Raw genomic sequence first — 26,360 nt, 5'->3', positions numbered from 1 at the left:
GGCTGGAAGGAAACCCATTGGCAGCAAATGGGTATTCAAAAAGAAGACAAATGCAGAAGGAAAGGTGGAGAAACACAAAGCTCGGTTGGTAGCAAAAGGTTATTCCCAAGTGCCGGGAATTGATTTTGGTGATATTTTTTCTCTTGTTGCCAAGGTAACTTCTATTAGATTACTTTTATCTGTTGCTGCTGCTTTGGATTTTGAGGTAGAACAGATGGATGTGAAGACATCATTTCTTCACGGGGATCTGGAAGACGAAATATACATGAAGCAGCCTGAAGGCTTTCCAGTGAAGGGTAAGAAAGAACTGGTATGCAAGTTAAAGAAGTCTCTATATGGGTTAAAACAGTCACCAAGGATGTGGTATCAGAAATTTGATACATTTATACGGGGACTTGGCTTCACCAGAAGCAAAGTAGATCACTGTGTGTATTTTAAAGTAATTGGTGACCGTGTTATTTATCTGGTCTTGTATGTGGATGATATGTTGTTGGTTGGAAATGACAAAGAAATTATCCAGGATTTGAAGACCCAATTGTCCTCCAAATTCGACATGAAAGATCTTGGTGCTGCAAACTATATTTTGGGCATGGAAATTAAAAGAGATCGGGCAAAGAGGAAGCTTTGGTTAAACTAGAGGAAGTATGTCGAGACAATACTGCAGAGGTTTAATATGCAAGATAGTAAACCAGTGAAGGTTCCTATTCTTGTAGGTGTAAGGTTATATGATAAACAATGTCCCAAGGCACAAGAAGAGGAAGATGACATGTCCCGTGTTCCATATGCAAGTGCAATCGGTAGCTTGATGCATGCAATGGTCTGTACTAGACCAGACATTGCACATGCAGTGGGAGTATTAAGCAGGTTTATGTCAAAACCAAGGAAGGAGCACTGGATAGCAGTGAAGCGGGTTTTCAGGTATTTGCGTGACACTAGTGATTATGGTTTGTGCTATCAAGGAAGATCAGGATTGGACAGAATGTTGGATATTCGTGGCTTTGTTGATGCAAACTGGGCTGGAGATCTGGATTAGAGAAGATCTACAAGTGGGTATGTGTTTAACCTATTTGGAGGTGCAATCAGTTGGATGAGTAAGAAACAATCTATAGTGGCATTATCAACTACAGAGGCAGAATACATGGCAGCCACTCATGCAATCAAGGAAGTAGTTTGGTTGCAGAGATTATGTTCAAGTATGAGGTTAGCATAGGGAGCTATAAGGATAGACTGTGACAGCCAAAGTGCAATTTTCTTGGCAAAGAACCCCGCATATCATTCAAAGACAAAGCACATTGATGTTCAGTATCACTTTGTGAGGGATATGATAGAAGACAAAAAGGTGTTGCTGGTAAAGGCGGACACATTGAAGAATACTGCAGATGCATTGACAAAATCTGTGAGCTCTGAGAATTTCTCTTGGTGTAGAGAGACAATGGGCATTTCAGGGCTGGAAAAATGACTAAGCTCTCTTGTGGCCCCCTGTGGAAAGAAAACAACAAGTGGGAGAATGTTGGGTTGTGTTATATTCTTTCCACGATTAGCCCATGTAGTTAACCGGGGGGTTAGAGGGGGGGCGGAGCCCCCCTTTGTTGCGCTGATTGTGTAGCGGGGGGGGGGGTCACAAGGGGTTTGAGGTGTACTCGTAACCCCACTTTATGCCCCGGAAAATTTTGGTTTTGGACCCTATGTTAGGTTGGGCGGACCCACCTATGGTTTTGTGCATGATTTTCGCATGTTTTTTGGACGTGATGGTTTTCGGTCCATGGTATTGGATGCTTCGACATGTATAAATATGTATTATAACATTGAAAGGAAAATAATGAAAAATCAAGCTGGTAGTCACGGTTTTGGGATCCAAGGGAAATCTCTGTGTATATGTGTTTTATGTGTTATGCTCTCACATTGTTTATTTTATGTGTTTTAGAATTCATATGCAGGTAATTTCTGTACGGGGTTAAAACCTACATCCTCAAGGGTTGTGAGAAGCTTGAGCTTGTCTTCTTTCTTTTGAGGCCCGTAAACATTTGTGATCATCTAACTCTCCTGATCCCTTAAAGGTTGACACACCATTGAAACATAGTTCTCGGACGCTTCAGCATCCAGGATTCCAAATTTATGGGGATCCCAGAGCGTAAGAATCCCCCCCCCGCCCGAGTTTTTTTCTTTGACCTCTAAATACTCATACTTGATTAACCATTTGTTATGTATTTCTCTGATCTTGTCCATCGAGCATTTTGTTTCCTGAATAAAAACCATATTAGGTTTTTCTTCTTTTATTCTACTGCTAAGATTTCTTTGTTTCCTTCTACTTCCTATACCTCTAATGTTCCAGGCTGTAAGCTTCATTAAGAAAGATTTGTAAAGGAATAACTAGTGAGATCTCTCATCTTACCTGAGTTAATCATGAGTTTCCCACAATCGTTCAGTAGCTCATTCTGTCTTTTTCTTCCTCTCTTCCTACCTGGGTTCTTGGGAGATTGTATTTGCGAGTCCACCATCGTTTTGACCCCCTTATGCTCCTGGCTTTCATGATTTATTTTGACTCCAGAGCCCTTCGATTGTGATCTCCAGAGGAAGAGCTGTTGAACCCTATCAAAATCCTCTTTTGGCAAGGAGTCCACTCCTTCGGTGATACCTTGTTCCAGAAACTTCTCTAGATCTAAGTTCTCCCTTTCTAGAATCTCTTGCAGTTCATGGTCCTCTGTTCCAGCCTCACTTGGGGTCATCTCATGGTCCCTACTTATCTCCATATTTCTTGGAAGATCCTCCTTTTGCTGGCTGTTCTCTGTCATATTTTCCATGCTTGCATCCCTTTCCTTCTCAGTAGGAGTGAATTCTGATTCTTGGTTTATTCCTTTGTTTCCAACTTCTTCTTCTGAGATCTTGAGACCATTTTGGCTTGGTTGTCTGTCCTCATCAATCTTCTTTTGTTGCCGCTTCCCACCTTTCCCTTTGCCCCCGACCTCGGTGAAACCCTCAAGATTTTTATCTATTGTGATTTTGAAGTTTCTTGCCATTTTGTTTGTTGGGCAGTCTCTGTATAGATTCCCATGTTAATTGCATTTACAACACCTCAAAGGGACATGTTCATAGTCCACTGCTTGCACCCATTCTTCGTCATACACTTCTAAAATGATAGTGTCTAGAAGTGCCCCAGATAAGTCCATTTCCACACATATATGGGCGAAGGAGGTATATCTTCCTTTCAAAGTCGCATCTAAGATCTTTATAAAATGCCCCAGTTTGTTGCCTATTGTCTTCAAAGACTCCGACAACCAATAATCCAGAGGAAGGGAGTAGAGTCTAATCCATAGGGGTACCGAAGTGAATGTTTCGCGCTCTGGGACAAAGTTCATCATCCATGGTCGCATGTAGAGGCCTGTAGCAGCGTAGAAATAAGGTCCTCCTTCAAACACTTTGTCTTTGTCCTCTAGGCTTGTGAAAACCACTGTGAAGAAGCCCTTGGATCCCAGGTGAAGGTTTATTTCCCCCTTGGGTTTCCAGTGGCTCCTTATCCATACGTGCAACGCCTTCTCCGTCGGCCATATCCCCATGAATTTGCATATAACCACATATTCTGTCATGTGATCTCTGTGCGCTTGTAGCGCTGGGTCGCTTAAAATGACCCGAGGAATTATGGTCGACTTGGGTTTGCAAACCCCAGTTGTGCTCATGGAAGCAGTTTTCTGATTGTTGCCCCCTGTCCTCTTCTCTCTACTAGCTTCCTGTTGATCCCCTTCCTGTTCATGAGGTCTGTTTTTTCCCAGTTTGTCTGTGTTAATAGCCTTTGTTGCTGTCTCCATAGGTTTCTTGAAACGATGTGTTCCAGCGTCCTTGCTTCTGTCTGCCACTATTTGACTATAGGAGGGAGCGGCACTCCCCCCTGCACGTCACGCCATGGTGCCCAACGTTACAACCCTAACTTCAACCCTAGCTCAGATTGCAGAGCAGCCTCCAGGAGTGATTCTCAACGATCCCACTTCTATCTACTCTTTTCATTTCCTAGATAATTTTTATATTTTTCCGGCCTCTTGCATAAGTATGGAAGAAAATGAAATTTTCATCACCGCTTTGTAACCATACTACCCTACGTTTAAGTCTCCATTGTTCTTCCTTATCCAACAAGATCTTTCTTTTTTATGCTTCCAGCTGCATGATCCTGCCTTTAGCTTCCCCAGATTCATATTCACCTCCTTTAGGTGAGTCCATACTCTCCAACGCTTCTTCAATTGATTTAAGGTCTACTTCGTCTCTGGCCTTCTTCTGGACAACCCATTGAATTGTAGTTTGTTTTTCCCTTTTAAGATTTTCCATAAATTACTGGGTAATTGAGAGCACTGAGTCTTGATTACAGGGGATTCAAGTATCTTTAATAAGTTGAATATAACTTTCTTCTCCCAGCCATGAAGGATCGAACTTAAAGGAGCTACCAGGTTTTATGCTTCCACCTTTTAATTCTGAAAATACCGAGTGGTGATCAAAGTCACCATGAGACCCAATCCGCTAGCGGAACATAGGGATTCTACCAACCAAGCCTTCTGCCAATAGAAATATATCCAACCTCTTAACCACCATAGCATTCCCAGTACGCGTGTTCCACCAGGAAGGCTTATACTTGATTAGGTTTACATAAATAAGACAATAGTCTATCAGTCTTCTAGAGAAAAAATCCAAAAAATCTGCCATCGCGTCTTCCTGAGCTTGAGGACCTTAGGGATAAATTTAAGTCTTTGCAATCACCAGATTATTGGATTTCATGAAAGATTTTTCTAGCTAGTTGTTCCAAAAAGAGGTTTGATCACAATAGGGGCCATAGATATTGACTACAATAAGCTCCATACTAAGTTTTTGTGGAAAAAAAAATTGCTCCCAAAGTCATCTCCGGCCCCAAAGTGTTTGTGACTATGAACTTCCTCAAATTAAAACCTGTAGCAAGGTCGCCTGAGCGCCCTCTAGCATATGACAATAGGAAAAACCAATAAGGGAATAACTTATTAAGATATTCATAAATTAAAACCCTAAGACCTAGAGTTTCCTGAACCATGATGATGTCAGGGGTGGTGGAAGGTTTGTTTGTTTGTTTGTTTTTTTTTTTTTTTTTACTCGGGAACTAGCTAACGCCCAACAGTTAAAAGAGATGGCAATCATTTGAAAACTATTTTAGGGAATTGCGCTGCTCTAAGTGCCCCATCAAGAGATTGTTGTTTTCCATTGACAATGTCTAGACAAGCCTTCATCTGTGCCTTAGAAAGGTTAGACTTCTGCCTCTGGATTTTATAGGGGCAACCTTAGGCAATAACTCCCGAAGACCCCCTCCTTGGTCCTGGGCTAGGCCCTTAGAGATTCTAGACCAAAGGTTCTATGGAGGGTTTACCGAAGGAAGTAGGCCAAGATCAAACGAGGGTTCAAAAGAAGGATTCACAAGGGAGATAGTGGTTATAATGTTGTCCAGAGTGTCAAAACGTCGATTCATAGAGAGGTTAACAGATGAAACCACCCTGGAAGGACCAAGCCCCATATTGTTGGGTGTGGAGCATGATTATTTAGAGGTCTTTATTTCAGCCGGATGTATACCCCAGGAAGATTGTACACCCCTTCACGCGGGGGGTTGTGCGGGGGGGACTTGTCCCCTCCCGCGGGGGTTCGAGGGGAGCCATCCCCCCTGGCTGGGGGGTCCAGGGGCCAGCAGTCCCCTGGCGGGGGTTTTGGGGGTAGCGCCCTCAAAGCTAAAACAGATGTAAAATTGCCTTGTAAAAGTATAGTAATTTCTAGTCAATCTGGGCCGTTCATTAGGCAGATGATCTGACGATAGAACTTATGTTTAGTTTAGGGTTTTTTGCCCTAGAAGGCAACCCCTCTCTTTATATGAGGGTATTGTATTGAGGCTGAAAAATATGTGCATATTCTCAGAGCGAGAAACAGAGAGGTGAGACTGTGAGAGAAAACAAAGGATATTATAGTGGATCTATTGTAGGTTGTGTCTCTTCATTTTGCTGGATAATAGAAAGGAAGGACTGGCTGTTCAGGGTGGATGTAGCCCAAACTGGGTGAACCATGTATATCTGTGTCTCTCTTGTTTTATGTGTTTATATTTCTGCAATATTTTATGTGTTCCATTGCTCTATAATATATAATTTTATAACACATATTTGACAATTTAATAAAAAACATTTCAGATACATGCAGTAGGAAGAGGAAAAACAGGTACCCACAAGAGGAGGAGGTTGTTCCATCTTGAGGATTGCTTCAAGCTTGACGGTTGATTATGCTACTCGCCCCTCGCATCTTCCATTCAGACAACATCCATTGCTGAATCCAATTGTTTTGTTTTCGGCGGTCCTTGTCTAGTAGAAGCCCTCGACATGGAGTGTTCTTCCCTTGATCCCCATTGATCATCTACCTCCATCTACAGAAAAAATATGCCTTCTTTTTCCTTTGAACCCCAATGGACAGTCTCCAACTAGGTGACCTTGCCTATGGCAACGATGACATTGAAAAGTCAGTGCCTCATAATCAAGCTATTGGGTATCACTGTGGCCATGGAATGAGAGTTTTAATTCTTCGAAGAGCCCATCCCGAGGGTGTAATTTGACCAGAATCCGAACCACCTTCCTGGTCCTTGCCTCTCTAAAAGACATATGTATTTCCAAATACTCGCCCACTTTGTTTCCGATGGCCCTAAACACATCCTCAGTCCACATTTGAGAAGGAATAGACGGAAGTCACACCCAAACTGGAACCCCTTCCAATTTCTCGAGACTTGCGTCAAACAATGGATCCCATCTCTTGAGCAAAACAAGTGATGAATCTATGCACTAATTCTGGCCTAAAACCCATGATACAACTTTTGGATTTTTTAACCTCAGCATTAACCACCCACAAACCTGAATTGTCACTTCAACCTCTTTTGTTGAAGAGTCCAACCATGCTTTCTTAATCTGATCACTGATTTCTTCTGCTTTAAAGTATCTTCCTTTGGCTATTTCGACTATAATGTGATTAGATGTTGTCATTATTGTGTCAAAATGAATGTTTACTCCAAAGATCAAATTGCGGTCTTCGGTATTTGGCTTGATGCATCTACCTTTCTTTCGCTTAGAACCAACCCTTCGAGGCACCTCCCTTTAGTTTCAGGGTCTGATCCTTCAAACAATGGCTCCGATCATAGAATTGAGGGTCCGCATCAAGGGGTTCTTTCATCCGAAAAATGTCTGCTTGTGAAGTCCCACTAGGTCCACTACATCCTTTGTGTGCCCACCTCCATCTTGTGAACCCTGCTCCTGTGAAGAAGAACCATGTGAGAGAGACCCCACAACTCGCAAAATTTGATTATTTCCTCCTTCGAAAATCAAATCATGGAGAAGACCTTGTGGAAAAGGAAGAAGGGTGTTGTCGCTCTTCCCTTCGTCAAATCAACTGCTACTACCAAGTATCAGAGGCTCCACCCTGCTATACTTTGTTCTCTCCATATAGATTTGAGCCTCGCCATTACCTCCGAGCCCATCCACCGTAAAAGACTTCCTCTCCCTCCCTAGGGTTTTAGATTGTAGACCTAGCTGAGAACCCTCTTTTTGCAAAGCACATTCAAGCGCAGTTGGCTCACAAAATTCTGAGGCTGAAACCCTTGCAATCAAGTTCTTGTGTGAATTGTTGAAAGTCCAAATGTTGCTACTCTTTACTAGGTCTTCGTGGGCTCTAGTATAAACGATCTTCTACGACATTGAATTTCTTGACAAGAGTGCAAAGGGTGAGAATGACTCAAATCTTCCTTGACCGGGGCCTAGGACCATACTGCTTCCATTGCCAAATGAATAACATCTTCTTCCTGGGGCTTCACAACTTTCCACAACTTCGACGCGCGAAAACCACCTTTCCACCTTCATGCTTGACGGAGGACCCTCCTGATTCCTAAACAATCTCTGAGACAAACATAGATATAGGTGGAGAGCTAACTGGAGGCTTTACCTTAGCCATATTATGTTGATTGGGCTCAAGGCCCCAAACCGCCATAATGTCCAATGGATTTGGTTCCAACACGACATGACCTTCCATTTTTACCATAGTTACCGCATAAAAAACCTCCTTCATGCGCAACTTCCCATTTTGCCTAAACACCTCAAACCCTACCGCAACGAGAAACTGGGCAACCCTAACTGCGCTGAGACAAAACAGGGAATTTGAGAGCTTGGGAGGGTCGAGGGGAAGAAGGGGTGACTAAGCTACAAGCTTACACATATACCTGCCATTCTGATAGCCTTTGATAACCTTCGACTCCACCTGGCCATTCAACTCAAAACCCTAGCTTCAAAAACAAAACCTTGATCGCCTCCTTCTCCCTAGTGTTTACCATGGGCCATGTTATATCTTTATTAATATAAATAATAATATTTGAAACATTTTTCGGAAAAAATTAACATTGGAATATTTAGGACAACGTGTTTCGAACCAACTTGTGTGGTTCATCATCAGGACAAAATGATGAATCGTACCGTTGGTTTGAAACACGTCATTCTAAATATTCCAATGCGATTTTTTCTAAAAATGTTTCAAATATCCAAAATATGGACTACAAAAACTTATGAATAATAATATTAATAAGTATATTATATTAATAATAATTATAATAATTTTATTGGATTAAGTTGTTGTTGTTGTTTTTTTATAATAAAATCTATTTATTTATATTTAAAAAACCGAGTTGGTCCACTTATGTCCGCTGAACCTATCAAATTTCGAACTCCAACAAGGTATTTCCGCCAGAAAAATAACTCAGTTGGTCACTTCATGTCCGCTGAACCTATCAAATTTCGAACTTCAGCAAGGTATTTCCGCCAGAAATAGCAGACACATCTACATGGCGGAGTTACTCAATCCGATTATCAATCCAATGAACAAATCTCTTAACGTGAAGTTTGTTACAAAATTGTTATCACTTCCACTATCTCCATCAATTTTAGCGAGAGTGAGAACTCAAAATGCAAAGCCCTCAAACAATAAATGGAGAGTTATCAAAACTAAATGGGTTCTTTCTGCGCTTCTTCCAAGTTCACGTGCTTATTGTGAACCAGCACGGGTTTGGGCTCAAGATACCGAAATTGGCTACCTAGTTGGCTGAAATCGATTCACAATGGCGGTGGCTTCTCAGTCTGCGATGCTCACCGGTTTTTCAAGGCCAGCTGAAGTTGCTGGCGCCGGGAAATGCAGCACAGCGATCAAATTGAGCTCCTTCGGGGCAAATTTAAGCTCTTTCACAGTCAAATGTCGCTTGAATCTCATTATTAAAGGCGGCGATAAAAGGATCTTCTCTGCTCGAAATACTCGCGCCGCGGTTAAATTTCAAAGCACTGGTCAAGAAACAGACAACCGGAAGCGCGAAGAAGTACTAAGAGTGGCGTTAATATGCGGAGGTCCGTCCGGGGAACGGGGCATTTCGTTGAACTCGGCAAGATCAGTCCTCGATCATATCCAGGTCCGTCAGGTTTAATACCATTGTTTTTTCATTTTTAAGGTCTTTGGATGTGCAATCCAGTGGTTTGAGAATTACAGAGACTACAGACTAGAGAATTACTTTAATGTGTGGCATGGTGCACATCGATAAAGGTTTTGTGAGCTGATGACCTGGCGATCCTGACGTTTGCTTTGAGGCGAATGCGATTCCGTGGGTCGAATTCTTGACTACTGTTTTGGCGCATGGCATATTAGTAGAGAATTTCAGCTTATTGATGGGAAAATAAGGAAATAGCAGGCCGCTAGGCTCGGTTCCGTCGGACTTTGCCTCAATGGTGCAGAGTAGCAGTTGCATTTTTCTTTCCATAGTATGTGCACTCTATTATTCAACTTCAATGACGAGAATCCGGCACCTATAAAAAGACAGGACTCTGTTTCAGCTGTACAATCACCCAGCCGCTGAATTCAAGGGCCAACGGACAGTTCAACAGCCCCCTTGTCAGAAGTCACTAGTCACTTTCTTGAAGAATCAAACATTGGTGGGGGCCGGGGCTATAAAAATCTCGCACCTTCACGTACCCAGTGACCTCTCTTGCCTCTAGGGGCTAACAGTGATGCACCTATCAGTTTACCCCTTTGGACTTTTCTCTTTATTTTCATTTCATTTTCCAATATGATGTTGCCTTTGTCATTCATATTGCTATTGCGACTGGCTGTACATTCTAGGTCCATTGACCTATTTGATATTGTGACTTCCTGTACATTATAGGTGAGGTCAGTATGTTTCTCTGCTCCACCTTCCCCTCCCCGGTGGATCATGGTGTGTGTCTCTGAAACAAGAATGTGGTATACCATATTTGGCATCTGGAGAATCTCCTTCTCTCTCAACTATGCCAACATTATCAACCTTCCAAAAGAAGGAGGTCTCACCTGAGGCATGTTGGATGTTGCCATTAATGATAATGTAGAGAAGAGGGAAAATCACTGATGCCTAGTTCCTTAAAGATCTCATTTTCTGCCGGTTTTGTTAAGCTTAGATTCTAAATAATGAAACACATAAGCAATGTATTCATCCAAATGCATAACTAGAACAAATACATCATCAATGCAAGAAACAAACATAAAGATATATGCATAATCAATAGCTATCGCCATTAGATTCATAAGGTCATGCATACATCCGAATCAATGCATGATATAAGGCTACAGCCAATACATGCAGAGCCAACAGACTCGCTACAACTAGTGTACTAACACTCTAACTAAGCAACGACAACAACTCGTTAGCTTGCTTGTTGATTTGGAGTAGCATCGGATGTGCTCTAGCCACGAAATTTGGTGGAGAGGTTGGGGCACTGTAGAAATTTCTGTTTTCCCACCTTGGTTTTCAGTTTCTCCTTATTTCTCCCATGTAGTTAAATGCCCATTCCCATAACCATACATTTAACAGACTGAAAAAAATAAATATTGCTGAAAACACAAATTCTGGAAATTTTTCAGAATGCTGGAAATTGTAGAATTAAAAATCAGCAATAAAAAACAACCATTAAAACACTGATATTTTTGGTCAACTTGACCCTGAAAAAACCCCCTACAACTCTTGGAGAAAACCAGTTTGAGAGCTCTTCTTTATTTCTGAAAATTGTCTTTTTACAGTGAGAATTATTCAGCAAAAAATCAGCAAGCAAATTTACAACTTATGTCCTTTCCCGTGCCTCACAGCAATCTGGAAATTACAGCGAACAGGACAGCAATAAATGCTGTACGGCCTCCGTTTTGTGTGCAGAAAAATCAGCAAACTGCTCGATTTTTGTGCAAAAATCTGCCTTTCACTATGTGCTGAATCAGCTGTACAAATCTGCTCAACTGCTGCCTTGGAATGTGTGCCAAGCTGCTGTCTCCTTCTCCTCCCTGTTCAGAAATCTCTCTTGCTCTCTTTCTCTCCTTCTCTCAATCTGCTCATGAAAGAATGAATGACCTTTTCCTCCTTTAATATAACTCCAAGTGACTTTTGGGTGATCCAAGTGACTTTTGGGTGATCTGTAAATCCAATGGCTGAAATAGATTTAGATCAATGGCTGAGATTAAATGCTCATTTAAATCTCACTTTCTATTTTTTAATTCACCCCACTTTAATAAAGACCCACTTAGTCATTTATTTCCAAAGTCACTTTTCCTTTCTAATTTTTCATTTACTTTATAAAAGTTACTTTAAAATTAGACTTAGTAACTTTATCACTTAAAGTCACTTTTAAATTACATTTAACTTTATAAAATTATAAAGTCACTTTAGGAGAAAAATTAAATTCTTTTGGACACTTTTCCCTAGGCCAAAGATCAAAGCCTAAGGGAACCACCTGTCCTCCGGTACCAAATTTCAACACTCCCTCTTACCGAGGAAGGTGTTCCTCACCACACCCATCTTGTCTCTGAAGTAGACATGCTTGCCCCGTGGTAAGGCTTTGGTAAGAATATCTGCAACCTGCTCATCAGTGGAAATATACTCAAGTTTCACAACTCCCTTCTGAACATAGTCTTTGATGAAATGATATCTGATCCCGATATGCTTTGACCTGTCATGAAATACTGGATTCTCCGTGAGTTTAATGCAACTCTGATTATCACAGTAAATCACTGAAGGTCTCAACGGCTGACCAAATAAGCCAAACAACATCTTGCGAAGCCAGATAGCCTCACAACTAGCTAGACTGGCTGCCATATACTCTGCTTCCGCTGAACTCAGTGCTACTGACTGCTGCTTCCGGCTGAACCATGACACTACTGCTGAACCCAACCCAAAACAGCACCCTGAAGTGCTCTTCCTATCAGAAGCACAACCTGCCCAATCAGAATCAGTGTATCCTGCCAATCTCACTCCATCTCCCTGTCTGTAGTCCAGACCATAATCCACTGTCCCCTGCAAGTACCGCAAAATGTGTTTTGCAGCCACCCAGTGAACCTTCCTAGGCTCACACATAAACTGACTCATCGTGTTGACTGCAAAACAGATATCTGGTCTAGTGTTGACCAAATACATCAAGGAACCAATCAGCTGCCTGTACAATGTGGGATCCACCAACTCGGAATCCGAAGCATGAAGCTTCTTCCAGTTGGTGATCATCGGTGTCGACATGGGTCTACAATCCTCCATGTGGAATTTGCTAAGGATGTCCACAATATACTTCCCCTGCCCCAGGAAGAAATGCCCCTCCTCCTGCCACACCTCCAAACCCAAAAAGTAATGCATCAAGCCGATGTCCTTCATCTCAAACTCCGCCGCAAGATCTCTCTTGCAGTGCTCTATGAGTCTCTCTGCACCTGTAATGATCAAGTCATCCACATACAACACCAGAATGAGAGGCTCCTCACCAATCACAATAAAGTAAAGGTTCGGATCTGCCTCACTCTTTGTGAAACCCATCCCCTGCAAGTATGTATCTATCCTGGAGTACCAAGCTCTGGGAGCTTGCTTCAGGCCATAAAGGGCCTTCTTCAATCTGCACACATGGGACTCCTTCCCATGCACCTCAAAGCCCTGTGGCTGCTCAATGTACACCTCCTTCTGTATGAAGCCATTGAGAAATGCGGTCTTCACATCCATCTGGTGGATCTTCCAACCCATCTCTGCTGCTATCGATATAATGGAGCGGATCGAAGTATATCGAGCCACGGGAGCGAAGGTCTCCTCATAATCAACTCCCTCTACCTGGGAGAACCCTCTAGCCACAAACCTCGCTTTGAATTTCTCAATGCTGCCATCTGCAGCATGCTTTACCTTGTAAAGCCATCTGGAAGTAACCACAGATTTGCCCTCAGGCCTCGGCACCACCTCCCAAACATCATTCTTCATGATAGAAGAATACTCCTCCTGCATGGCCTCTCTCCAGACTTGCTGGCTAGCTACCTCCTCATAGCTAGAAGGCTCAGAGTCAAGGATGCTGGTAACCATCGCCATATAGCTACAAAACCTCTCAGGTGGTCTACTCTCTCTGACCGGCCTCTTCGGCTCAGCAACAGATGTGGCATCTCTCAAGGTGTCCTGAAGCCACTTGGGCTTCCTCTTCCCTGAGCGCACTTCTCCCACCGGAGAATGAAACTCCTCCTCCTCATCATCATCAGTAGCCTGAACTCCTGACTGTCTGTCTGTTGTCCTCCTGCCTGCACCTGAACCTGTAGAAGCTGAGGTACCGTGTGAACTGTCCATCAATGGACTCCCTAGTGAACTGCTCTGCATGCTGCCCGGAGCACCACCCCTCTGGCTCGGCGAGCCACTGCTCACTGACGGACCTGACATCCTCATAGATGTACCTCTGGATCCTCCTGATCCCTGCCCACTGGATCCCTGCGACTGACTCAACTGCTGCTGAGGGTCTGGCTGATCCAGATACTCTAACTCCCGTGACCTCCTAAAGGCCCTGTCCTCCTCGAACTTCACATCCCGTCTGACAACAACTCTCCTCTGTGCAGGAATGTAAATCCGAAAGGCCTTTGAGGTCTCACTGTAGCCCACAAAGATACCCTTCTCTGCGGTGGGCTCTAGTTTGGCCCTCTTCTCCTTGGGTATATAGGAGTATGTAATGCATCCAAAGATATGAAGATGACCAATATCAGGCTTCTTCCCAGAGAAAGCCTCCTCCGGAGTCATGTGCCCCAAGGCACGATGCGGACTCCTGTTCTGCAAGTAAACAGCTGTGTTGCAGGCCTCTGCCCACAAGAACAATGGCAACCCCTGATCATGTATCATGGCTTTGGCAGCCCCTATGATGGATCTGTTCTTCCTCTCCGCAACCCCGTTTTGCTGGGGGTTGTAAGGAACAGTGAACTCCCTCCTAATGCCTGCCTCCGCACAATAATCAACAAACTCTCCAAGGGTGTACTCTCCTCCATTGTCCGACCTCAGGGACTTGACCTTTCGACCTGTCTGAGTCTCCACAAGAGCTCTGAACTCCTGAAACCGCTTGAAGACCTCACTCTTGGTCTTCAAAAAATAAATCCAGGTCCTCCTGGAGTGATCATCAATGAATAAGACATAGTACTCATATCCACTCAAGGAAACATGAGACATCCGACCGCTCACATCGGAATGAATCAAATCAAGTATCCCAGTCGCTCTGCTGTCACTGCTGGGAAAAGGGGATTTGGCAAACTTGCCCATCGCACAACCTCTGCAAGTATCAAAGTGATCAGTACTGAAATCTGGCACACCTATAGTGATCTCTCGCAATGTCCTCAAGGCTCCATGATACATATGTCCCATCCTGCGGTGCCAAATCTCACACAGCTCAGAACTGCTAGCTCTGCTGTCGGTACTACTGCTCAATGCCAAAAGGGGCTGGAATGCAAACTTGTACACCTTTGCATGGCGTACACCTATCACTCTAGCTGAATCAGCTGGAGTGCCCCTGGGATACATCAACACCTGTCCTCCCCTGAACAGTACCTCATATCCTCTGTCCTCCAAAGCTGAGACGGATATGAGGTTCTTCCTCATCCCTGGCACATAAAGAACCTCTGACACCTTCAAGGGAGGTTTGGACTCCCTCTGAAATGTCACTGTCCCCACCCCGACTGCTCTAACAACTCTGTCATCACCGAGTACTACCTCAATATCAGTGCCACTCTCTGAAAGCTCTGAGAAGTACTCACGGACTCCTGTCATATGACGTGAAGCCCCACTGTCCACATACCAGATACCTGTAGATGCTCCGCTAATCGAGGGAAAAGCATGCTCCCTGTGAACCTGTGTGGCAGGTGATCCTGCACTAGAGGACTCACACGTAGTGAACGCAAACTCTCGGTCAAAACGACCAGCAAAGTCCTCAATCTCTGCTGAAGCTGCCACGTCCTGGTTCTTCCCCTTCTTCTTCTTCTTCTCCGGACACACAACTGCATAGTGTCCCATCTTCTGACAATTCCAACACTTCACCTTGGAATAGTCCTTCTGTGTGTTCCCCTGTTTACCTTTACCTTTGCCTTTGCCTCCACCACCGCTTGTGGAAGCCTGCTTCTTCCCTTTGCCTTTCTTGCCTCCTGCCACCAGTGCTACGTCCTCATCCTGCTCAACTGGCTTGGCTGCCCCAAGCTGTCCTTTCCTGATCTCTGTCTGAATACAATCATCCCAAAACCTCTCCCATGTGGGAAGGGTCTCACGTGCACAAACCCCATCAGCAAAGTTCAACCATGAACGGGGGAGGCCATTCACTGCAATACGCACCAACTCAGTGGATGGAATGGCCTCTCCAATCGCTGCCAACTCATCTCTCACATTGGTAATCTTTGTGAGATATCCAGCTGCACTATCATTCCCCATCTTAATGTTCTTCAGCTTCTCCTTCAGGACCATCTTCCGGTTCTCATTGGTACTCTGGTAGAGATTGGACAATGCTGTCCACATCTCATGGGCATTGCTCTTTCCTCTCACATGAGGAATGCAATGGTCTTTGATTCCGTCTAGAATCAGCCTCTTACCCTTATTGTTCTTCTTTTTATACTCAGCCAACTGAGTAACATCAGTGGGCACAACAACAGGGTTCTGTGCGGTATGCACCATGATATCCCAGACTTCTGCCTCCTCAAAGATACTCTGCATTCTCTCCTTCCAAACGCTGTAATTTATATGCCCATCCAACCTATCCTCCACCCTCAATCCCAATGACATCCTGCTGTCCTAAAACTGAAAAATAGCACTGCTGTAGTAAAGATAAAACTGCTGTTTATGAAAAAATCAGCTTGCTGGAATTTTCTGAGTGAAAAATCAGCAACTGTAATTTTTCCTTTTGCTGTCCCAAACTGCCCTTCAGCACTCAAGCTCCGATACCATGTAGAAATTTCTGTTTTCCCACCTCGGTTTTCAGTTTCTCCTTATTTCTCCCATGTAGTTAAATGCCCATTCCCATAACCATACATTTAACAGACTGAAAAAAATAAATATTGCTGAAAACACAAATTCTGGAAATTTTTCAGAATGCTGGAAATTGCAGAATTAAAAATCAGCAATTAAAAACAGCCATTAAAACACATTAAAACACTGATATTTTTGGTCAACTTGACCCTGGAAAAACCCCCTACAACTCTTGGGGAAAACCAGTTTGAGAGCTCTTCTTTATTTCTGAAAATTGCCTTTTTACAGTGAGAATTATTCAGCAAAAAATCAGCAAGCAAATTTACAACTTATGTCCTTTCCCGTGCCTCACAGCAATCTGGAAATTACAGCAAACAGGACAGCAATAAATGCTGTACGGCCTCCGTTTTGTGTGCAGAAAAATCAGCAAACTGCTCCTCGATTTTTGTGCAAAAATCTGCCTTTCACTATGTGCTGAATCAGCTGTACAAATCTGCTCAACTGCTGCCTTGGAATGTGTGCCAAGCTGCTGTCTCCTTCTCCTCCCTGCTCAGAAATCTCTCTTGCTCTCTTGCTCTCCTTCTCCCAATCTGCTCATGAAAGAATGAATGACCTTTTCCTCCTTTAATATAACTCCAAGTGACTTTTGGGTGATCTGTAAATCCAATGGCTGAAATAGATTTAGATCAATGGCTGAGATTAAATGCTCATTTAAATCTCACTTTCTATTTTTTAATTCACCCCACTTTAATAAAGACCCACTTAGTCATTTATTTCCAAAGTCACTTTTCCTTTCTAATTTTTCATTTACTTTATAAAAGTTACTTTAAAATTAGACTTAGTAACTTTATCACTTAAAGTCACTTTTAAATTAGATTTAACTTTATAAAATTATAAAGTCACTTTAGGAGAAAAATTAAATTCTTTTGAACACTTTTCCCTAGGCCAAAGATCAAAGCCTAAGGGAACCACCTGTCCTCCGGTACCAAATTTCAACAGGCACATGAGATCCCCAATACTCAGAAAGGGTTTGGGCAGATTCTAAATAGTTCAGGAGATATTAAAATAATTAATATTTTTAATGAAGTCCCTAAGTCTAAACTTAGGGAAAATAAAATATTAATGTGTATTAGTATGAAACTGTGTTAGAATGGCCCAAAAGACATGGATCAAGCTAGATCTAATCTTGGCGGTTGATTAGGGACTTAATCTCGGCCGTTGATATGTCAACAAGAAAAGTATAAGAGGAGGTTTGAGGGTCACTTGGAGAAAACACCAGAGTGATCAGTCATTCTATTCTCTAGAGTTGGGTTTTCTAAGAGAGATAGAATTAGTGATCGGGAGATGTAGCTAAGGGGCATTTGAGTATAGAGAAACAAAGATGCAGAGATAGTGTCAGGAGAGCAGCATAGTAGCCAAGGAGAGTGACGAAGAGCCATCCAGGGCTCATGTAGAGGCAACCGGGAGTTGTGCAGAGCCTCAAAGAGGCCAACGTTGTTGACGCAGAGGGCCAGAGGGCTGACGCAGGGCTTCCCAGGGTTGACGCAGACCCATCTGGGGTGACGCAAAGCTAGCGTGAGGCAGAAAGGGGCTGACATAGTCCAAAGAGAGGATGACGCTGGGGTTTCTAGGGCAGATTTGTGCTGAGTAGTTGCCGGAAAGATTATCCGGGGTTTCAGCTAGGAGATTTGTCAGAAACTAAGAGGTATTACTGCCAAGGAAATTCTCTATTGGGTAGGTTAGTTTCAGCACCGGTTTTCCCACATTGGGTTTTTCCGGGGACATTAGTCCAAAAATAATGGTGTCATATGGTGTGTTTGTTTCTGTTTCTTTTAGTTGCTGATCTGTAATATGTTGAGCATGCACTAGTGTTTATTTTCATTATTTACATTGTAAATAACTTGTTAAGGAAAATAACAAGTAGGTAAGAATAAATCAGATAAAGTGCATGGAGGGTTTCTAACTAAGTAAACTTAGAAACTTCAACATGGTATTAGAGCATGATTGCAGATCACAGGAGGACTAAAGGACACAAGTCGAGTGGAGCAATAGCAGCAGAAAACAGTTGTCCCGAGGTGACAAAAGTTGTTTCTAGCAGAGCAACAACGAAGAAGCGTGACTCAGTGCCTGCGTCATCAAGGGTGAGCCAGGAAGAGGTAGCATAGAGGCTAAGGAAGGCAAAAGAAGCCTCATGCAGAGCCACACAGTAGCTGGGAGGGCTGACGCAGTTGGCTGAGGAGACTGGGTTGCTGGTGACGGGATTGCGTAGAGCCTAGGAGCTCTCTCACCTTCAGGTTGTTGGGGTTTAGAAGGCTGCGAGAATATTGTAGAGTGGCGCTGGTGAGGTACTGCAGTCAGAACAGTACCTGACAGAGCAAGGCTAGAGGAGTTGCTACCGAGGGTTTCTAGCCGAGGAATCGGGATTAGTGGTGCGGTTGCACAAGACGATCAGAGTAGGGGCATCTCGACAACGGCAAAAGGATTTCCAAGAGGGAAATCAGGACTTTGAGGGAGTCCAGGAGATAACTTCCATAGGGGAAGTAGAGACTCAGAGGAGTCAAACAAAGAACTTCCAAGAGGGAAGTAGAGGAGCATCATGGCACTACACGGAGTAAGAGACCAAGATAGACTAGATGGAGCATCGAACTTCGCAGTCTGGAAGGCCAAAATCTTATCCGTACTTGATAGGAATCGTGTCAAGTACTTCGCCTTAAAGGTAATAGTTATCCCAGTCGACCCCAATGATAATGACAAGTACGAGGAAGCGATGGCGAGGGCCAAGAGCATTATCCTTGACGGGGTCAAGGATCATGTTGTACCACACATAGGCGAGAAGGAAACGACATTTAAGATGTGGGAGGCTCTCAAGAAGTTGTACCAGCATACTTCTGTGCAGAGAAGAATGCTGCTTGAGAATCAGTTGAGGTCGTATCAGATGAAGAAGGGAGCATCGATTGACACCTTCCTAGGATGACTGAATGAGATCTGAGATCAGTTGACTGTTATAGAGGCGACACTGGATCAGGAGTTGATGGTGAGGACAGCCCTGAATGCTGTCTCATAAGATTGGGAAGTATTTGTCCAGAGTATATTGGGCAGAGGGACACTTCCACCTTGGGACGAGATGTGGGTAGCTCTTTGCCAGGAAGAGATCAGAGGGCAGTCAAAGACGGGTAGCACAACAAGGGGATCAAAGTCAAGCAGGAGGAGGAAGATGCGGCCCTAGCATCTAAGGGAAAGCAGGAAAAGCGGAAGAAGAAAGATCTCTCCAAGATCAAGTGTTGCCACTCTGGGGAGCTGGGTCATTATGTGATCCAGTGTCTAAGGAAGAAGAGTAAGGGAGAGTCTTCCAAGACTAAGGCAGCGCCAGCACGGGCAGAGAAGAAAGTTTTGACAGACGATGACTGTGCCATGAGTGCACAACACCACTTTGAGAAGAAGTGGGGAGACATCGAGTTGTAGTCACGCGAACTATAGGCGATGAGGGGCAGGTCCTCAAGGTACCCAACCTCTTGGATTAGACCTTGCTACGGGAGCCTCGAAGAGGAGTAGCAGGACTGGCTGATGTGGGTAGAGATGGATGCAGATGAAGCGATAGAGAGAGCTACAGTGCAGGAGTCCCGAGATAGCGCGAGGCTAGCAGGATGCAGCAGTGCAAGAGTCACAGGAGTGTTGCACTAGTGCAGGATAGCACAGAGAGGTGTACAACGGTGCGAGATGCAGGGAGTTGTTGCAGCAGCGTAGAGGTCAGAGGGGAGCACTTGTCAGCGGCAGAGGGAGCTTTAGCATCAATGGTTGTCTCTAGCCCAACAGGGAGGTCAGATTGGGAGATCAGTTACTTACTTCTCAATAACTGAGTTGTAGTGCAACAGTGGGCAGCACGATGCAACATGATGAGAGGAGGTGTAGTGCGGATGCAGTGCTGGGAAAAAGGACCAACAGTAGCACGGATGCAGAGGGAGTTGCGTATCGATGCAGCAGTGGCAATGGCAAAACCATGGGCAGCAGTATAGGATGTTGCAGTGCAGAGGATGTTGGGCAGGAAGACCTAGCATCAGCACAGGTATCGATGCCGGATGATCAGAGTAATACTCAGTGAGGAGTATTGCTAGAGCACAGTCCTCGTTAAGAGGGAGTGTTGATTTGGAGTAGAATCGGATGTACTCTAGCCACGGAATTTGGTGGAGAGGTTGGGGCACATGAGATCCCCAATACTCAAAGAGGGTTTGGGCAGATTCTAAACAGTTTAGGAGATATTAAAATAATTAATATTTTTAATGGAGTCTCTAAGTCTAAACTTAGGGAAAATAAAATATTAATGTGTATTAATATGAAACTGTGTTAGAATGGTCCAAAAGACATGGATCAAGCCAGATCTAATCTTAGTCGTTGATTAGGGACTTAATCTCGACTGTTCATATGTCAACAAAAAAAGTATAAGAGGAGGCTTGAGGGTCACTTGGAGAAGACACCAGAGTGATTAGTCATTCTATTCTCTAGAGCTGGGTTTGCTAAGAGAGATAGAATTAGTGATTGGGAGATGCAGCTGAGGGGCATTTGAGTACAAAGAAACAGAGATGCAGAGATAGTGCTGGGAGAGCAGCGCAGTAGCCAAGGAGAGTGACGCAGAGCTAGCCAGGGCTCACGCAGGGCCACGCAGAGGCAGCCGGGAGTTGCGCAGAGCCTCAAAGAGGCCAGCGTTGTTGACGTAGAGGCCCAGAGGGCTGACGCAGGGCCTCCCAGGGTTGATGCAGACCCATTTGGGGTGACGTAGAGCCAACGTGAGGCAGAGAGGGGTTGACGCAGTCCAGAGAGAGGTTGACGCTGGGGTTTTTGGGGCAGGTTTGTGCTTAATAAGAAAACGCTCAGATAGCTGCATCGATTTTCCCACATTGGGTTTTTTCGGGGACATTAGTCCAAAAATAATGGTGTCATATGGTGTGTTTGTTTCTGTTTATTTTAGTTGCTGATCTGTAATATGTTGAACATGCACTTGTGTTTATTTTCAGTATTTACATTGTAAATAACTTGTTAAGGAAAATAACGAGTAGGTAGGAATAAATATGATAAAGTGCATGGAGGGTTTCTAACTAAGTAAACTTAGAAACTTCAACATTGCTAACCTCCTTGATTCAATCCAAGAGTACATATTATAAGTCTTAGAGGGTGGTCACAAAATATCTAGACGACTTTGGAATAAAGAACTGTTATTCACTCTCTTGGCTATGCTTTATGTGTTTAATGACGAACATGTAAAGGTCCTTATGGCTAAGGGTTCTCTTGGAGTCTGCGATTCTGCAAATGGTCTTCCACTTACTTAGGATTTTGCGGATCATATTGTCATATAGATCAACTACTTGTTCAACTGTGCACCTGCTTCCAAAAAGAGTGATAAATTCCAGCCTCGACAATTGCTATGAGACCAATGACATTTAACCACTAAATCAGAATGTACATATTGTGATGGAGACTATTTCCTCCCCATTCAACTTCTCTCTTGCTTCCATAAAGAATGTAAACATAATTTTTTGTAAAAATTCTATCTTCTACTAAGGAAAATCGATAGGCAAATTCTACTGCAGTAGAGTCTGTTACCTCATGAATATGCATGGTTCATGTCACATTTTCATTTTCTTTTCCCCTCATCTAGCATAGAGGACTCTTCTTGGAGTTCATGAATGACTATAGGTTGATGGAAGCACATGGCACTAGGAGATTCCATTATGGCACGCTTGGCACACAATTGAGGAACGAAAGCCCCATAATAGGAACACCTTGCTTTAAGAGATGTCTGGAACATGAATTGTGGTGAATTGAGTTGTCAAATACAACCTCGAATAGGAACACCCTACACATGGTAAGTCAAGAGTGTGAAGGATAGCAAATGCTTTAGCTTGGAGGATGGTTGGGGTGTGACATGTGATGAAGGAAAGACCTAATGGAGGAATGGCCTAGCTTGGAGCACTATTTTGGTCAAAGTAGATCACATGTTGAACATTCCACCTTAAGGGAGCCATGCGGTGGCTTGATCGTGAATCTATCCATTGCAAAAGGATGTTTGGTCTCAAAAGGGCTTTAAAAGCATGACAAAGTGACTTTATGGGGCATTATACATTATCCGAGGTTCATTCCACATATTTGGAAGTGTGTTTTTCCATTGAGACATTTGGGGCAAAGACACTTGGTTCGAGGCATGCTCTAAATATTTGGAGGAAAGTCCATTGCACAAGGAACTGCCATGTGGCATGGTTGACATAGTCCAAGCCCTTAAATGAAGAACAAATGGATTCTCAAAGGAATCATTATGATTAGATGTGACAATTACGCCCATGCAAAGTAAATAAGGTCCCAAGTCAAACTTGGATCCATAAGCTAAAGGAAGATCATATTGGGATTTTCTTATTACTCATGAGGAGGCGCACTAGGGGTAGATGTCTCTCTAAGTGATTGGTTAAAGAAGGCTCTAAAGTGCATAAGAAAGCCCTAGGGAGGTGCACCCTAGGTAGAAGGAGGCTTCCCATGGATTAAAAATATTTGTGTCACTTTTTTAAACCCTAGGTCGTTTAAGCCATAACTTGGGATGGATAAAGGTATGTATAAAAGAAAGATTCATTTACTAGAGGCTTGGTTGGAAGTGTGAGAGATCCCCTCTAATCTTAGTTGAAGGTCTTTTGGGAGGAAGAAGTTAAGTGGTATTTCAATGTGAGGTTCTTCATCTTTATTTCACTCTTTTTTGGGTTGAGTTGATGGCTAGAGTATACTAGTACAAGAATAATCTTTGTAAAATGGTAGTTTTTTCTGCAATAAGAGAATGTCAAGGTTGAGATGAAACTGTCCCTTTGTCTTACTATAATCATTGTGTTCATCGAGGGATATTTGTTGTTGTAATATCTTGGGTAGGGCTGTTCACTCTATTTCAAGGACCGCCCTAGTTAGGGTTGGAGGTTATGTGTGGCATGTTGAAGCCCTCTTAATCTTTTGGTGAAATCACACTTGAAGAATGATGTATTGTTGGTTGTTGATTCTATAAGGAAGACTTCCTACTTTTTTTAACTTCATTTATGGTTTCATATGTGGTTGTCCTTTGATTATTCATGGTTGCGTTTTATTACTTGACTGATTTTGTACTTGTTGTGAGGAACATCTCTGGAAGGGCCTTCTAATTTCTACATATTGAAGGAGGTCTATATGGTTAGTTAGAGCATGTTTATAACAATTTAACTACGCTTCCTTCTATATTGTTTGAGCCTTCTTGATTGTTGGTCCTAACTCCATCTCCCAAATTGGATAGGGATTGGTCTTGATAATGCACGATCGCTTAAATCCTAAGGAACATGATACACATCTTTTTTAGGGTTTTCCACTTTTGTGTTGATGGTTTAACGTGACAGGAAGAGTTGCAATGGTGACAATGGACAATCTTCCTAAGCTCCTTTGAGATTGCATTTGGTTTTGTGGCTTTGAATATCCTTGAGTGTTTGGGAGGTAACAAAGCCTTAACTTGATATTAAAAATGGTTCATGAACCAAATATAAGTATTACATTGAAGAAGTAAGATTTTTTTTTTTGAAGTGCTAGTTGTTCAAGTTGATGTGTTATTGAAAGGAGACATAGTTCTATAGTGAAAAGAATAGGCAACCGAACAAGGAACTTTGAACTTGATCAAATTGAGATAAAAGGATAATCACCCCAGGTCAGTGAGCAATTACAACTTGGAGTAGATTCAAGTGAAGTTTCCCCAATTTGAAGTACAATGTTCAAGGACCAATAACTAACAACTTTGAAGCAAGTAGTTTTGATCCATCTGGCATTAGAGATTGACTAAAGCCTTGACTAGAGGAGTTGCCCATAAGAGAAGTTTGACCTAGAAGATTATCTAAGTATAAGCATGTATTTAAAGTGGTTAGCTTTGGCATGCATCAAAGTAACAATTTGGCACTGTGTTAGGGATGCAAATATATCTTGTTGCATATTTTCAATGTTGTGGCCCAATGACACTTGCTCAACTCAAAATTTAGTTTTGTCTAGATCTATCTTGCTACGACGGGGCACTTTTGGTTGAAAACACTTGTGGTGTAGTTGGGCGTGGACATGTTGGAGGGATGGACAATTCAATGTATGGTTATGAAGGAAGGCCAACAATCATAGCAAATTGTTTGTGCCCCTTAAATCTTTTCTGCACTTGTACTCTAATGTATTTCTAGATACAAACAAATTGAACGTGGTATGCTTTATATTGCCTTTACTATAATATTTGTACCCTAATTTCGAATTCTAAGGTGTTTCAAAAGGTTTAGTTGAGTTCAATCATAGTTGCTTGATAGATAGATAGTTATTCTGTAAAGCTTCATGTTGTTCATATCATTGTTATATAAAACTATTGCAAAGTTAAGTCAATGCTCAATTTAATTGTGCCATTGTGGGCACATTTTGTAAATTCATTCCTGATATTGTTTGATTTCTTAAATACTTGCTTGCTATAGTGTTGTGACTATGTATGCAAGTTTAAGTTCTTCACAATTGTTGTTATGGACTCACTAATTCTGCTAGGAGCATGAGTTTTGATAAGAGGCATATGTTTAGCATAACCAAATACCCATAGGTTGATGCAAGGTTTTTTTATGTTTTCATTTTTGAATGAAAGCCCTGCTATTGCCATTGTTTCTTGTGACCCATGGGTTTGCCAAAATACTCTTGTCATTTGCTCGACCTAGTTTGAGGACTTCTCATTTGAATAAAATGCACAACTCCATTATTTCATGTTTGTTAGAATTTCTTGGCCACCTAATGCAATTCTAGATCTCCTTGGTTCAATATGCAAATTTATTTGCCACGAGCTAAATTATTTTTCAACCTTAGAAGATGATTTATCTTACGGTTAACCTATCCAAGTTTTTGAAGTAATTTTTCCTTCTCTCAGTGGGGCATAGAATGATTAAATAATTGGTTAGGTATATCAATCAGCCTAACACTTGTTCTTGGTGTTTTGCTAATCTCCTAGGTCTTGGCCCAATACATTGGTATTGTTATATTATGGTTGACATTATATTTTTGTGTAAGTTTGGTACTACTTCCTTTTTCTATTAATTTTCCATAAATAGGTAGTAAAATATGTCTATCAAAATACTTCTGGTGGCCTCAACTTGCCTGCAGGAAACCAGGTCTGTTGGCTGCCGATCCGCATCAAAAGCTGTCCAAAATTTAAACAATTTAATTCTTATCATCCAGGCTACATTTGCTGCTATATCTACTATATACTTCATGCATGAAAAGTAAATGCTATTCGACATAATAGCAAAATTTAGCTATCTGGATCTCTGCTTCAATCATCTGATGATTCTACTGGAGCTGGGTCTTTCGCACTTGACCCAGGTGCTTCACTCTGCAACAATGTCTGGATCTGCTTTTCCATTCTCTTTAAGTAGAGGTTTTGATGATATTGCTGCACTTGAATTGATTGGATTTCCTTCTGGAGATCTTTTAAGCTTGGTTCTTCTTGCTTGTCCACTTCTGGCTCTTCTCTGTCCTTGTAAGTTATCATTGCCTTGGCCAGAAGGTTTTTCATTACCCAATATTGCTGGATGGTCTACCTAAACAGTGTTTGGCGACCTCGAGTATGGCCTGGATCCTGAATTATTGGCTCCCAATTTGTTATTGGGATTTCTTCATTTTCTACATTGGCATTTAACTCCCCTTCCCATGCTGCTATTACTGCTTTTACTTCTGTCGGGGTTCCTACATAGTAGGCATTGATTAAATTCTGCATGCTCTCCTGTCTGGTTCTTCTTCCCCTTTTTCTCTGTGGTTTGCTCGCTGATGCCTCTGGGCCTTTCATTTTCTGTTCTGTCTTTTTTCTTGCTCTTCTGCTCACTTTTCGTCCCTGTTGCTTGCCTTCTTTTACCATCTTTTTCTGCTTCTGTTTCCTACAATCCCTGCACTTTTGCAGCCTTATCTGTTTCCGTTCGAGGATTGTTGAACATTAGAATTAATACTACCTGTAATGTCAACCAGCAATAAATCATTAAAATCAATAATAATTTTATCCATAGTGTTCTTCCATTGCTTTTTGGTC

The 26,360-nt window shown here is 42.6% G+C and overlaps 1 protein-coding gene and 1 pseudogene across 7 annotated transcripts in view; one reads left to right on the top strand and one right to left on the bottom strand.

Annotated features, from left to right (window-relative positions):
• LOC149159519 (peptidyl serine alpha-galactosyltransferase pseudogene) overlaps window positions 1-3,803 on the bottom strand; it is a 57,581-nt pseudogene extending 53,778 nt beyond the window's left edge.
• A 4,963-nt stretch (window positions 3,804-8,766) lies between these two features.
• Window positions 8,767-26,360, top strand: part of LOC149159517 (uncharacterized) — a 350,379-nt gene continuing 332,785 nt past the window's right edge. For 2 of the 7 annotated variants that reach the window (XM_089436499.1, XM_089436497.1), the window contains exon 1: window positions 8,771-9,469. In XM_089436499.1, coding sequence (XP_089292625.1) covers window positions 9,128-9,469 — 342 coding nt within the window. In that variant the 5' untranslated portion in view covers window positions 8,771-9,127. Of the gene's footprint in view, window positions 9,470-26,360 lie in introns of all 7 variants that reach the window. The other 5 variants (XM_089436500.1, XM_089436495.1, XM_089436496.1 and 2 more) reach the window with 5 other exon arrangements.

This window comes from Pinus tabuliformis, chromosome 5_2 (genome assembly GCF_031772625.1).
Source record: "Pinus tabuliformis cultivar Carrire ecotype Pingquan chromosome 5_2, CPIR1, whole genome shotgun sequence".
NCBI lineage: Eukaryota > Viridiplantae > Streptophyta > Pinopsida > Pinales > Pinaceae > Pinus > Pinus tabuliformis.
This window is presented reverse-complemented; position numbering and strand designations above follow the sequence as displayed.